At 44.9% G+C, this 15,618-nt stretch overlaps 3 protein-coding genes across 4 annotated transcripts in view; 2 read left to right on the forward strand and 1 right to left on the reverse strand.

The window, feature by feature from the left end:
• Positions 1-4: 4 nt before the first annotated feature.
• LOC117398522 (uncharacterized oxidoreductase YtbE) lies at positions 5-2,705 on the forward strand. The gene is given in 3 exon segments (XM_059015918.1): positions 5-148; positions 1,170-1,866; positions 1,868-2,705. Coding segments are annotated over 2 exon segments (804 nt in total). The 5' UTR covers positions 5-148; positions 1,170-1,204; the 3' UTR covers positions 2,010-2,705.
• Positions 2,573-8,031, reverse strand: LOC117398525 (bcl2-associated agonist of cell death-like). Its single transcript, XM_033997460.3, has 4 exons — positions 7,944-8,031; positions 6,647-6,808; positions 5,608-5,789; positions 2,573-4,876 (listed from the first exon to the last, which is right to left on the reverse strand). Exons 1-4 carry the CDS (start codon positions 7,999-8,001, stop codon positions 4,748-4,750), a joined length of 531 nt encoding a protein of 176 aa, XP_033853351.3. The 5' UTR covers positions 8,002-8,031; the 3' UTR covers positions 2,573-4,747.
• A 6,146-nt stretch (positions 8,032-14,177) lies between these two features.
• LOC117967727 (sodium/calcium exchanger 1-like) overlaps positions 14,178-15,618 on the forward strand; it is a 54,326-nt gene continuing 52,885 nt past the window's right edge. The window contains exons 1-2 of one of the 2 annotated variants that reach the window (XM_059015893.1): positions 14,178-14,914; positions 15,246-15,420. The gene's annotated coding sequence lies outside the window, so the exon portion shown is untranslated. The other variant, XM_059015894.1, reaches the window with a different exon arrangement.

A 15,618-nucleotide genomic window follows, 5' to 3' on the forward strand; every position in this document is an offset into this window, starting at 1 on the left:
CGTGTCAGGGTTTCCACGGTAACCGCCGCTTGCGAAGGTCACATGAGCGCGTTCGTGTGACGCACGCCGGAAGACTGGGCTGGGCATGAGGGAGCGAGATCAGAACTGAGTTTAATTATCAATAAACAATTAGACCGCGGTGAAGCGGGTGAGTGTATTTTGTTATGCTCATTAATAAATAATAAAAAAAGCCTTTTTTTGTCATTTTGTTTCGTTCTGGTTTGCTACTTCAGTGTCGTTTTTAGTGCAGTAGTTTGTGGGGCATTTTAACAAGGCAAATCTGCCGTGTTTATTAACATGCTTTACCGTGCCTCGCTATTCTTTACAATCCTTCCCTATGCTTTACCATGCCTCTCTGTGCTTTACAATGCTTCCCTATGCTTTACCAGACCTCTCTGTGCTTTACAATGCTTCCCTGTGCTTTACCAGACCTCTATGTGCTTTACAATGCTTCCCTATGCTTTACCAGACCTCTCTGTGCTTTACAATGCTTCCCTATGCTTTACCAGACCTCTCTGTGCTTTACAATGCTTCCCTATGCTTTACCAGACCTCTCTGTGCTTTACAATGCTTCCTTATGCTTTACCAGACCTCTCTGCGCTTTACAATGCTTCCCTATGCTTTACCATACCTCTCTGTGTTTTACAATGCTTCCCTATGCTTTACCAGACCTCTCTGTGCTTTACAATGCTTCCCTATGCTTTACCAGACCTCTCTGTGCTTTACAATGCTTCCCTATGCTTTACCAGACCTCTCTGTGCTTTACAATGCTTCCCTATGCTTTACCACACCTCTCTGTGCTTTACAATGCTTCCCTATGCTTTACCACACCTCTCTGTGCTTTACAATGCTTCCCTATGCTTTACCACACCTCTCTGTGCTTTACAATGCTTCCCTATGCTTTACCAGACCTCTCTGTGCTTTACAATGCTTCCCTATGCTTTACCAGACCTCTCTGTGCTTTACAATGCTTCCCTATGCTGTACCAGACCTCTCTGTGCTTTACAATGCTTCCCTATGCTGTACCATGCTTTCACGGTGTGTGAAAATCTACCCTCTCACTACATGGCTTAGTGACCTAATCTCTCTCTTTATTTTTGCAAGCTTACAACTTATTTTACTGCCCTTCCTTAGAACACAGTTAACTGAAGTTTTTGTTCTTTCGGCAGAGGGAAAAAAAAAAAAAAAAACACCTTACCAGGAGATGGCGGAAACCGTGGAGCTGAACAACGGGGTGCGGATGCCAGTTTTGGGGCTCGGGACCTTCAAGCTCCGGGGGTACGAGGCGGTGTACCGGGCGCTGGACGCGGCCCTGGCGGAGGGGTACCGCTCGTTCGACACCGCGGCGGTTTACCGGAACGAAGGAGACATCGGCAGAGCCTTGAGGGAGCTGCTGCCCAGGCACGGGCTCACCAGACCGGACGTTTTCATCACCAGCAAGCTGGGTCCCAAAGACCACGGCAGCGAAGCCCGGGCGGCCTGCGAGGTCAGCTTGGAGCAGCTTGGCTGGGGCTACCTAGACCTGTACCTCATACACTGGCCTGGCAAGCAAGGCTGGCAGTCGGAGGATTTAAGAAACCGGGAGGTCAGAAGGGAAAGCTGGGAGGCGCTGGAGGAAATGTACAAGAGCGGGCGGTTTAGAGCCATCGGGGTGTCCAATTACACCCTGACGCACCTCCAGGAGCTGCTGGGCAGCTGCAAGGTGAGCCCAGCGGTGCTGCAGGTGGAATACCACCCCAGGCTCGTGCAGAACGAGCTCTTGAGCTTCTGCAGGGAAACGGGAATCCACCTCCAAGCGTATTCCTCCCTCGGGACGGGCAGCTTGGTCAAGGAGCCCAAAGTGCGGGAGGTGGCGGAGAGGTACGGACATCCCCAAGTCCGGAGACCCCCAGCGCATCGCGGAGAACGCGCGGGCGTTGGATTTGGCGATGAAGCCCGAGGACGTGCTGGAGCTGAGCTCGCTGGACTCGGGGACGCGATACTGCTGGGACCCGCAAGGAGTCGTGTAGCCGCGAGGCTTCGAACCAGCACCAGCCCCCTGCTGCTGCGGCACCCAGTCCTGGGGTTCAGAGCTCCCCTCAATGAAGTCTAGTATTATTATTATTAATATTGAAATGATCAGGAGCCAGGAGTTTGAGCAGGGTTAGAAACTCACACTAGCCCTGCTGCTGCTGCTGCTGCACCCAGTCCTGGGGTTCAGAGCTCCCCTCAATGAAGTCTAGTATTATTATTATTAATATAGAAATGATCAGGAGCCAGGAGTTTGAGCAGGGTTAGAAACTCACACTAGCCCTGCTGCTGCTGCTGCTGCTGCTGCACCCAGTCCTGGGGTTCAGAGCTCCCCTCAATGAAGTCTAGTATTATTATTATTATTAATATTGAAATGATCAGGAGCCAGGAGTTTGAGCAGGGTTACAAACTCACACTAGCCCTGCTGCTGCTGCTGCTGCTGCTGCACCCAGTCCTGGGGTTCAGAGCTCCCCTCAATGAAGGGGGACAGCTGAAAAACAAATAATATGAAATCTGAAGGTACTTGCTCATGATGCATCACAACACAAACACAAAGCCTTGATTTAATATTTAATAAAATTCTTTATTACCACCACATACTGCTCACTTATTGCAATACAAAAAAAAAAGATTGACAGTGTTTCTAAAAAGAGTGTTAACATACCACATTCAAGTAATAAACGCAATATAAAGCCTTCATGTTTCTTTTTCTCTTGCGATCAGTAGAAAATATTTATCAACGTGTATTTACAATTCTCTTGCCTTGCATCCAAAATCATTCTGAAGAAACGTGCATTGCTTAAAACTCTCTCTCAGCCAACAATAAAATATCTGACATTAAAATTCTACGGTTGCGTTTTGAATTTTAAGTGTTTTGATACAACAGCCTTCTGCACCAAAACTAGCGTATGCTTTAAAAAAAAGAGACTGTCCTGTTGGAAATGTCTGTTGAAAAAAAAAAACTATGAAAGTATACAAAATATTCAATCGCAGGTACTTGGAATATGCTTTTGGAACCATAAAAAAAATTCTATTTCAGCATCAGATTTCAAACCACCATCACGCAATGACGTTATCACATTATTGCACAGTGTTAGCCTGATGTCGTAGTTCATTTATCATTGGTCTTGTATCTGGGATTTCCATGCATGTTGTGACTTTACAGTAGTATAGGAAACTCCGCTCACAACAGACCAGCAAAACGCTAAATCTAATTGATGGGCCCCCAAGGTAGCTAACAAAGGATTTAGGAAACTGTGGCAGGATTCCCTTCTGAGATGGCTACCATGGTGAACTGGCACGTGTCTAACTGCGATTTCTTCCACCCAGCTACACTGCAGTTTATTAACCCATTAAGTACCACTGTCCACATTTGAAGGACTGGCTATTTTTCTAATTTTTTGGCATACGTTTTAGTCTATCTTTATTTAAAAATGTCTCTCTAACTGTATTGCTATGATAACTCTTCAATTTTGTTTTACGACGCCTCTGATATAAAATAAGAAGCTTAAATATGATCCATTCCTGTTGTTTTTTCCCCTCCCTGCAGTGGTGATAAAGCGACTCTGTTTTCTCTGTATTGAGCTTCATAGCCGGTGTGAGATTTCACTTCTCTGATCACATCCTGTCTAACCTGACCGTCCTCAAAACGGGACGCAGCAGTTTTGTAGCCAAAACGAAGGATTTAAACCATTTTCTGTGAAGAAGTATCGATCCAGTCTGATTTGAAACCGGTTCCACTCGCAGATGGAAACTGAGCGCTGGACCGAGTCCTGGGTCAGAACACACGAGAAGAAGCCTCGATTCTGAGCGAAAACGTGAGCGGACCGCACTCAGTTTGCCCACGAATGGTTCTGAACATTTTAAATTTAAAAAGACACCATGTGCATGCACTATTTTCTAGTGCACCCCACTCCCCCCCAGCTGTGTAATTAAAACACAACTTTTTTGTGCAGTATTAAGACACTTATCATCTAAAGCGGAGGGAACACGAAGCCACTTTTTCAGGGGCAGCGGCTTGAAACCTGGTTCCGGGAGACCTCGTTTGCGGTCGCCGTGTCAAACCCCCAAGTCTAACCCTGGTGTGCCGCGCAGCATCCTGAAACCAAGTCCCAAGCCACAGAGCGGATTTTGTTCCCTCAGCTTGACGCTACCTATCGTTTGGCTTAAAATAACAGTACGTGTTGAAATGACTGGCATGACTTTGTAGTCTGCAATTTAAAAAAGAACTATAATAAAACCCTGTTTGTAAGTATCTAGCTAACACAGTAGACCGGGGGGGGGGCGGGGGGCGGTGAAACTCCGCTTCTGGAGGGGGGGGCGCAGGGTCTTGTGGCTTCCGTCCCACCCCCGAGCTCTCAGTCCCTTACCTGCTCTAATTATTATTATTTGATTAACTGGGACCCATTTTAACGCTTCTCTCCGGTCCTCACAATGTTTCACAGGCACCTCAAAATCAAGCGCATTTTGTTTTGAATCAACTGTTAAAAAAAATATTAAAACGCGTCCAACTGAACAGATAATTAGATTGATGAAGTTAACGGAGGAGCTCAAGTTGGGATAGAAACCTGGTGACCCCGCGGTGACCCTCCAGGATTGGAGTCTGACCCCCCCCCCTGCCCCCCCACCCCACCGCGGTAGACTCTGGTCCGTGCTCGTTCTTGTGCTGTTGAAACCCCGGCCACTCTTTCCCCAATCCCGAGTCCCAGGGATCTTTCCCATGGAAGCTGGCGGAGTGTCACTGCCCCTCGAGGACCCCCTGCGCCGTCTGCTCAGCTGCCCGTTTTCTGTTCCACAGAAACGTCCACCAGCTGTTGGAGATTTTCATTTGCCTTGCTGTGCCGGCGCTCCTCACTCTCTTGAATATCTTTAAACAAAAAAAAAAACAGGGACTCCCATTGTGTAGCAGGCTGATCCATTCCTGGTTTCACTAGGAGTTTAATAATCAGACACACCTGAGCTTGTTAGCTAGACACACTGGGGGCTGATCAAGCTGGTAGCAGTAAAACCTGGAATGGGTGACAGGAGTCTTATTTCCATCTCTTGTTTTTTATTATTAATATTTATTTCTGAGCAGACGCCCTTATCCAGGGTGACTTACAATTGTTACAAGATATCACATTATTTTTAGATACAGTTACCCATTTATACAGTTGGGTTTTTACTGGAGCAATCTAGGTAAAGTACCTTGCTCAAGGGTGCAGCAGCAGTGTCCCCCCCACCTGGGATTGAACCCACGACCCTCCGGTCAAGAGTTCAGAGCCCACGTTGCTATGAGTTTAATAAGACACACCTGAGCTTGTTAGCTAGACACAATGGGGGCTGATCAAGCTGGCAGCAGTAAAACCTGGAATGGATCACACTGCTGTGCAATAGGAGTCTGATTTTCAATCCTGACCAAGGATCGTTTGTGCTGTAAATGTGCCCCAAGCCAAGGACAGCTATTTTTATACGTGGGGCACGCAAGTCCCTTAAAAGGACTTCTCAAGGTTTTGAAATAAACCAGCTGCTAGGAAGAGGATGACAACTGAGCCCTCCAGTCTGTGAATAACTTGCTTCTGTTGTTGTGAATGCCCGTACCAGGTGCCCCAGCCTCACCCCTTTGTCCAGGCAGCTGTCGAACTCGTCGCTCATCCTCCGAAGTTCTCGTCCGTATTTCTGGGCTGCCCAGAGAGAGGCGGGGGCGGAGCAAGAGCGCGCCCGGAACGGCCCCAGAGTGTCGTCCCGCTCCGAATCGGAGGCCTGCGACTCCGACGTGACCCGGGCGCGACCCTCCAGCTCTATGGAAAGAGAGTCGAGTTTGGGGGAAAATTTTTAAAACACTTTGCGAGAATGGAGTTCAAGTTGCCCTGGCATAAGTTTGGGGGAAAAAAAAACAAACAGCTCAATATGTTAAAAAAACAAAACAAACAGCTTTCATTGGACTCTATGAAGCTGAGGGAGTTCATTCTATATAGAGGGGGTGGAATTCAATATGTTAACAAGGGAACATTATTCAGCAGCTTTCACTGGACTCTATGAAGCGGAGGGAGTTCATTCTATATAGAGGGGGTGGAATTCAATATGTTAACAAGGGAACATTATTCAGCAGCTTTCATTGGACTCTATGAAGCTGAGGGAGTTCATTCTATATAGAGGGGGTGGAATTCAATATGTTAACAAGGGAACATTATTCAGCAGCTTTCATTGGACTCTATGAAGCTGGACTTGTGGGTTCAATCCCAGGTGGGGGACACTGCTGCTGTACCCTTGAGCAAGGTACTTTACCTAGATTGCTCCAGTAAAAACCCAACTGTATAAATGGGTAATTGTATGTAAAAATAATGTGATATCTTGTAACAGTTGTAAGTCGCCCTGGATAAGGGCGTCTGCCAAGAAATAAATAATAATAATAATAATAATAATAATAGTAATAATAATAATAATAATAATAATAATAATAATAATAATAATAATAATAATTAAGACATCAAAAGTCTTATTTCCATCCCTCTTCAGTCTTTTTCATATACAGTGAAAAGCTGTACAAATGGACACACACATGTATTTTAATTTTTGTATATTTTTTTTCGATGGTTTACAAACATCCCAAACATTGTCATCCGTCACCCCGAGAAAGACTTTTGATCCCTCTTACCCGGGCGGGGGGCCGTCAGTGACTTCGTTCTCCGTTTGCCGTCTGCCCCCTCCTCCTCTCCTCCTCCTCCTGAGGCATGCTGGGACTGATCCACGACGCCGTCATCGTCGGACAAGTCTGAATCAGATTCGGAGAGGCTGAACATCTTATCCATGGCAACATCTAGAGAGAGAGAGAGAGAGAGAGAGGGAGGGAGGGAGGGAGAGAGGGAGAGAGAGAGAGAGAGGGAGGGAGGGAGGGGGAGAGAGAGAGAGAGGGAGGGGGGAGAGAGATGGGGGAGAGAGACAGAGAGAGGGAGAGAGACACAGAGGGGGGAGGGAGAGAGAGAGAGAGAGACACAGAGGGGGAGGGAGAGAGAGAGAGACAGACAGAGAGAGAGAGAGAGAGAGACAGAGAGAGAGACAGAGAGAGAGAGAGAGACAGAGGGAGGGGGAGAGGGAGGGGAGACAGACAGGGAGGGAGGGAGAGAGTGAGTGACAGACAGACAGACAGAGACAGAGAGAGTGAGAGACAGACAGAGAGAGAGGGAGAGAGACACACAGAGAGAGAGAGAGAGTAGCAACTCCCAGTAAAATCAAGTTCATATCCACACAGAGTTCTCAAAAAAAAAGCAATAATCTTTATTTCAGATCTTTAAAATTTCACAGTAAACATTGCTAACACGTTTCGACCCAGAGGTCTTCTTCAGAGCATATATATATATATATATATAAAACATTAAAAGATGCGTCAGGGGTTAATTGTATTAGCAATAACAAAGACCCGATAAAATAAAAATGTTCTGTTCTATTTATTATTATTATTATTATTATTATTTAAATTATTCAATAATACGCAGCGGCTCCTTGTCAAGTAGCCAATAGCACACACTGCCGGGAGCATCGACCGTCCCCCATTAAGTTGCACAATACTGTACACAGGCTTTGAGATAACAACGCGAAGAATTAAAAACACACATAGACATTACAAACTCTACAATGGCAAGAAGTCCAGCTGAGTGAATGAATTCATGGCAAAGGCACAAGGACTCGCACTGATAACGTATTATTACACACAGTGCCAAATTGTAACGTGTGTGTTTTTTCTGTCCTTTGCAGAGTTAACGTTTGTTTTGCAAACACGGTGTCGCTGTTGTTTTAATGCTCAAGATATTTTTTCATGGAGTCGCAGTTCCTTAACTCGGCGTCCAGTTCTAAAACACCAAGCGCCTGAACTAACTCGCCCCCATCTAAACCCGGCTGTCAATATTTCTAAAAGTTTCATTAGGAGGCTAATTTTCTCTTCTCTGTTTTCTTACCCGAAACGTCTCTGCAACCTTTCCTCTCCGTTGTCTCTCTCCCGAAGTTTGGTTTCATTTTGATTATCCAATCAGATCGCCCCGCTGCGTTACCGCGACCCAATCAGATCGCTCCCTTCCCGACGCTCGCCGAACGGTTCCGAACTCCATCTGGGATGACGTCATTGCGCCCCCTCCCCGACTCGCTTTTTTTTGTTTGTTTGTTTAATTCATGGGCCCGTATTAACACAGTAGAAGCGCAACAAAAAAACGCAGGGGGATTCAAGGCTTTTTAAGTGCGCTAATACTTGAATAATACGACTCGTGGTCCTCAATGCTGTATTGCCGGGATTTCAAAGATTTCTCTCAATGAAACTACAGTTTGATAAATGCTGTTTTTTTTTCGTCCGCTTCTACTAATATTAACTGGTTGAAATTAGAAATCTGCTTGTTGATTTGTCTGAACGCAGTAATACGATTAGTGCAGCTCCCGCTAACTAACTGCATTTTCATCTGCAGGCAGCAGATGGCGCTGTTACACTGTAAATACATTTTTAACGCCAGCAACCGAATTGCAACCCAAATCCAATGTATTTATATACAGATCCATCTCATACAATATCAGGGTCTAGTGCTATATATTATAAAGACATTTCAGAGGGCTGGATCGCATCAATATCAGGGTCTAGTGCTGTATATTATAAAGACATTTCAGAGGGCTGGATCGCATCAATATCAGGGTCTAGTGCTGTATATTATAAAGACATTTCAGAGGGCTGGATCGCATCAATATCAGGGTCTAGTGCTGTATATTATAAAGACATTTCAGAGGGCTGGATCGCATCGATATCAGGGTCTAGTGCTGTATATTATAAAGACATTTCAGAGGGCTGGATCGCATCACTATCAGGGTCTAGTGCTGTATATTATAAAGACATTTCAGAGGGCTGGATCGAATCAATATCAGGGTCTAGTGCTGTATATTATAAAGACATTTCAGAGGGCTGTATCGCATCAATATCAGGGTCTAGTGCTGTATATTATAAAGACATTTCAGAGGGCTGGATCGAATCAATATCAAAGTCTGCTATATATTATAAACTTGGTAAACTTTTATATTGGCTACGAAATATGTCATTACTGTCAGATCCGTTGCACAACAATGGAAATGTACAGATAGGCGCTTCCTAGATCAATTTCACATCCTTTTTTTAAAATTATTTTTTTATTCCGATAAAACTGTTGCCATTGACGTGTGAAACGAAGCGCTTCTGCAATTTCTGTGGCGTTTTTTTCCCCAGTTTGGTGGTAGATGCGGTAAAGAAACAATACATGGAGGAATTGGAAAGGGAAATCTTCGTGAACGTCGAATTCGTAAATGAGGCTGGCTGCTTTCATTATAAGCCGATTCAATTTTCTTAAAAAGGTAGGGGTTTATTTCATCAGCTTTTACACTCCGATGAGCCACAGCTACATTTAACCAGCAGGTGCAATTTTGCACAGCGATTTTGCAGTGCTTCCCTCTATGCAGTGTTTACCCTTGGTTGTGTTATGCATTTATCAGAGTTTACCCTTGTCTGACATATTTATAATAGACGTTACCCACACCTCTCTGTGCTTTACAGTGCTTCCCTGTGCTTTACCAGATCTCTCTGTGCTTTACAATGCTTCCCTATGCTTTACCAGACCTCTCTATGCTTTACAATGCTTCCCTATGCTTTACCACACATCTCTGTGCTTTACAATGCTTCCCTATGCTTTACCAGACCTATCTGTGCTTTACAATACTTCCCTATGCTTTACCAGACCTCTCTGTGCTTTACAATGCTTCCCTATGCTTTACCAGACCTCTCTGTGCTTTACAATGCTTCCATATGCTTTACCAGACCTCTCTGTGCTTTACAATACTTCCCTATGCTTTACCAGACCTCTCTGTGCTTTACAATGCTTCCCTATGCTTTACCACACCTCTCTGTGCTTTACAATGCTTCCCTGTGCTTTACAATGCTTGCCTATGCTTTCCCATACCTGCCCATTTCAGAGATAAATACCCAATTGGAAAAGCAGGACAGATAAGGTTTGCACGATTATTTCATCAGCAAAAACGACTCTAAGCACGGACTGCGTCGCTGAGAATTATCCTTTCTCCAAAGACCCGCTACCCTTGAGACATAACCATCGCGGGTTTATTTAAACGCTGGCAGAGTCTCGCTGGCGGATTCTGCAGCGTGTAAGCAGCGACTTTAATTGCTTTAGTGCGGAGCGGAAATATAGATAATAAGAGAGCTTAATACACGGAGGTCGTCGCCTCCTTTGAAAATGAATTCCTGCTGAGGGCATTTCCGCGTTAGGCTTAATAATATCTTTCCAAGCGCACAATGCTGGCTGTCCGCTAACTGCAATCGCTTTTTGACCTTGTCACGTTTTTTAATGACCTCTTTATGCTTTCAGAAACATATTCCCACCGTCTTTTCATGCAGGGACTTTTGTAATGTCTTTCCAGCTGCCGGCAGAGCCGAGGATTGAATAATTATGGATGTAGGGGATCGGATTTGAGCAGGATTTCGGCTGTAGGTTTTTTTTCTGGTTGCTGTAAGATACTCAGTTTGGTCTTTCTTACTTTCTATTTTTCTTTCTTAGATTCTCTTTTTCTTACACTCTTTCATTCTTTCTCTCCCTCCCTCTCTACTCTGTATGTATGTATATATATATATATATATATATATATATATATATATATATATATATATATATATATATATATATATATATATATATATATATATATATATATATATATATATATATATATTGTATTACACTTGCAAACATCTGATAAGCTTCTGTGTTCAGCCCAGGCTTGCAAGCCAGTACTGTGCCCAATACATTTCAACACACTTAGAAAACAAAATCTCTGCTCAGATCAAAAAGGGGGATATGAAACTCATGCAGACCGAAGCAAGAGGTATTTCTGTATTTCTATAATTAAGTCACGCTGAAAGCGCAGGGTTGGGACTCCCTGGCAAGTCTGTTAGGAGGCACCCAGTCTGTGGTACAGTGACCCTGCTCTGCGGTCTGGGACAGAGGTGTAATTACAGGGCACTACCAGTGTAGCTCCCTTCTCTAGCAGTGTAGCTGCCCTGATGGGATACACAGCTGTCTACCAGATGGGATATCTTCATTGAGATCTAGTTGCACATTTCTTAAAACACCCCAAGAGTTGTCATTTATTGAGCTTTGCACACACACACACCAAAAAGAAAATCATTTACTGCAGAAATGAGTACATTTTTGCAAACTCATCTTGCACAAAACTAATTCAAAACTAAAAACCCAGCGAGTTGTGAAAGCCTCTTTCATGCTAACGTTTGGTACGGCTGCACCTTTGGCATCAGCACCAGCTTGGCATCTTTTTGGCATTGCGTCTGCGGACTTTCTCAAAACCTCTGCTGTGATTAGATTCCATTTTTCTTGACGTTGAATTCACAGCCTTGCTTCTGTACAGTCGGTGCTTTTGTCAAGCATGGAACCCAAAAGACTACAGAAGCAATGGGGTGTTGTAATAAATTTGCACACTATTATGCATCATTATTGAGTCATTCAGCAGACGCTTTTAACCAAAGCGATTTACAGAGACTAGGGGGGGTGAACTCTGCTTCATCAACAACTGCTGCTGCTGCTGCTGCAGAGTCACTTCCAATAGGACCTCGTTTGACGTCTCATCCGAAGGACGGAGCACAAGGAGGTGAAGTGACTTGCTCAGGGTCACACACACACTGTCTCGATGACTTGATCTCCTGGTTGCTTTGTCTTCACCTTCGCCACTCTTGTTAAGATCATGCAGCTCTAGCTTTCTCATTGCTTTGAGCTCAGCAGACACACCCCAGCGCTGTGCATTGCAAAACAGTGCGGGAGATGCCTAGATCTACTGAAGCAGACCACACACACACACAGGCGCATGCTAATTGGGTCTCGGGAGTATTCTTCTAGTGACAAAGATGGAACCGTGCTTTGACAGGCTTAAGTAGAGAGAAATGCGTCTGGCGTTTCATGTGGAACTCTGCAGTCACTGGATTGCATTTGAAGTTGACGGTCAGGGCTGTTCTCTTGTGGGAGACGTAACCTGTTCTATTTTTGCTCAAGCGATTCTCAACCTCCCTCTTTTACATTTGCAAAAATAGAAAGGGCAACCCTTATAAAAGTACGCCCCTAGTAAAGGCATGGCAAAGAGTTAGCAAGTATATGGAAGGTAAAGCATAGGGAAGCATTGTAAAGCACAGAGAGGTCTGGTAAAGCATAGGGAAGCATTGTAAAGCACAGAGAGGTCTGGTAAAGCATAGGGAAGCATTGTAAAGCACAGAGAGGTCTGGTAAAGCATAGGGAAGCATTGTAAAGCACAGAGAGGTCTGGTAAAGCATAGGGAAGCATTGTAAAGCACAGAGAGGTGTGGTAAAGCATAGGGAAGCATTGTAAAGCACAGAGACGTCTGGTAAAGCATAGGGAAGCATTGTAAAGCACAGAGAGGTCTGGTAAAGCATAGGGAAACATTGCAAAGCACAGAGAGGTCTGGTAAAGCATAGGGAAGCATTGTAAAGCACAGAGAGGTCTGGTAAAGCATAGGGAAACATTGTAAAGCACAGAGAGGTCTGGTAAAGCATAGGGAAACATTGTAAAGCACAGAGGTCTGGTAAAGCATAGGGAAGCATTGTAAAGCACAGAGAGATATGGTAAAGCATAGGGAAGCATTGCAAAGCAAAGAGAGGTCTGGTAAAGCATAGGGAAGCATTGTAAAGGACAGAGAGATGGGAAAGATTACCTTAGATTTACTGTAACAAATTGTTATAAAGAACTAGTTGAACAGAAATGAAAATGTAGGTAAAGTATACCTTGAAATTCTGTTTGGCGTGTGAGATTGAGGAGCAGTGCTGCAGTATATGGACGTGCACAATCTTATAGATTGAAAAGAAACTGACAGTATTGGGATCCCCATTAGTATTGGCATTGCTGCTCGAATTAGATTATGTGTTACAGGGAGTTTCATTGGGCTGTGGAAGCTGATTGAGTTTTCAGGCAAAAAGGTTAAACCCATAGGGATGACCCTCGGGGACCCCTGTGCTCCCCTGACTGTGTGACTCCCCCCTGCACACCACGTGGCCGTGTCTTTACCAGGGGAGACCCTCAGGGACCCCTGCGCTCCCCTGACTGTGTGACTCCTCCCCTGCACACCACGCGGCCGTGCCTTTACCAGGGGAGACCCTCGGGGACCCCTGCGCTCCCCTGACTGTGTGACTCCCCCCTGCACACCACGCGGCCGTGCCTTTACATTTTGTGCATTTTGTGGAATTAAACAAAATTACAAAAATAATTGCCCTCCTCGTCCTATATGAAACCCCCCATGTTCTGTCAAACAGAAAAAAAAAACTATCAATTATATACATTGTTTCTGCATAATGTACAGCTTGGAAACGATGTACATCGAATAGGCTCCTCTTCATGTTTGTAATTAATTACAATGCTGATTCAGAGATTACACCAGCCCCCCTTTCTCTCTCTCTGCTCCACCAGCACAGAGGGAGGCTGTTCAGAAGGTATAAGAGCCTCCCTTTCTCTTTCTCTGCTCCACCAGCACGGAGCAGAGGGAGGCTGTTCAGAGAGTATAAGAGCCTCCCTTTCTCTTTCGCTGTTCCACCAGCACAGAGCAGAGGGAGGCTGTTCAGAGAGTGTAAGAGCCTTCCTTTCTCTCTCTCTGCTCCACCAGCACAGAGGGAGGCTGTTCAGAGAGTATAAGAGCCTCCCTTTCTCTTTCTCTGCTCCACCAGCACGGAGCAGAGGGAGGCTGTTCAGAGAGTATAAGAGCCTCCCTTTCTCTTTCTCTGCTCCGCCAGCACGGAGCAGAGGGAGGCTGTTCAGAGAGTGTAAGAGCCTCCCTTTCTCTTTCTCTGTCCCACCAGCACTAACTTTAACGATTGTCTATCTTGGCTAATGTACTGCAGCTATAAAAAAAAAAAAAAAATCACCAACAACCTGCGTTTAATGTAATGATGTATCTACCTTCACGCATTCACTCATTCACTAGCTGCACAGACACTGATTACATCACTGCACGGCACTGTCTAACTAATCCCTCTTCCCCGGTATATGCTGATTGCGCCCGTTTTTGTCTCCTAGACCTGTCAATGCGGCGGCCAGCCACGATCAATTGAGACCCGGCATTCATTAGCCGCTCACTCCCGCCCCCGTCTCTCTCCCCCCTCACTCGCTCCGAGCTGTGCGGAGATGCTGAGTTGTGCGTAAATTCGCCGTCTCTCTCTCTCTCTCTCTCTCTCTCTCTCTCTCTCTCTCTCTCTCTCTCTCTCTCTCTCTCTCTCTCTCTCTCTCTGCCTCTCTCTCTCTCTCTCTCTCTCTCTCTCGTCTCCACCTCCTTTTGCGTCTCTCTCATTCATCTTCCTCTCTTGCAACCTCTCTCTCTTTCTGTAACTCAGCGACACAGGGGGAGAGCTACCGAGATTGGACAAGCCGGGTCTCCCTTTTTTCTCTCTCTTTTTCCAGCGCGCACCTCGCTTGGTGTTTTTATTACACCTTCAGCTCGGCTAGAGAGGCTCCGATCTCCCCCCGCCCCCCACCTCAAAGCAAGACTCAGAGGACTGTAACGAGCACCCGTGGGCTGCACCACCGCGACTTGCGATACAACAAATAAAAACTGGCCGAAAAAAAAAAAAAAAAATCGCACAAACAGGCAGCTGACACCGAAGGATGGCTTCTACTTTCAGGGAGCGTATTATTATGCGTAGCAATATTATTATTATCATCAAAATGTAATATTTCGTTGGAGTTTGTGTTATAACGAACTGCTAAATAATAATAATAATAATAATAATAATAATAATAATAATAATAATACATAAATCAATTATAATCTATCTACAACCTGACTGAATAGACTGTGTATTTGGACTTCCATTAATAAACCGGACTCCGCTATTTAGCCACAGGTATGTCCTGAAAATATTATCAGCGTGTACAGCGTATGGAGCTCTGAAGTCTTCACTACTGTTTGCACGCAGGCTGTTTCCCTTCATGTGATACGGAGTTTGATCTATGTGTACGATTGCTGGTCTGTAACCGTATGGCGGTCTGCTCGCATCATTAATTAAATATATAACGCTCACTGAATCTACCTTAGGTACTGTTTTTTACGCACCTGCTATCTGCCTGTTTGTCGTATTTACTGTGTATTTACTGCGCTGTTCTTTTTAAATGTATGTATTTATGTATTGATCTGATCTGATCGCATCCGCTGTCTGTTGTCTCGTTTTTAACCAGCGGATAAATCGCTGCGCTCTGGCCGAGCGTTGGTGTCTCTCCCACGGCGACGTGATCTGCCAGTCAGTGCGAGTCTCTGCCACGTTCTACCCACCCGCGACGGCTTCGTCTGTTCTGAAGGAGGAAAAAAAAACCTAATTAAAACTACCAGTTACACCCGTGCTGTTTTTTCTGGGTAAGTAATTTTATGATTTTATGTTTAATTATTTACTTATGGACGGTGGGTTAAAAAGATAAAAAAGACTGATATCGTGTGCAATTTTAGAGTCACAAATCTTCCCAGCAGTTTTGTTAACAGGAAAATGTTCATTTGAGCATAGATTGAATTCTATACAGGCCTACTGTTAGAATTTAAAAAAACAGAAACCGATTC

Source organism: Acipenser ruthenus, chromosome 51 (assembly GCF_902713425.1).
Source record: "Acipenser ruthenus chromosome 51, fAciRut3.2 maternal haplotype, whole genome shotgun sequence".
Classification (NCBI taxonomy): domain Eukaryota; kingdom Metazoa; phylum Chordata; class Actinopteri; order Acipenseriformes; family Acipenseridae; genus Acipenser; species Acipenser ruthenus.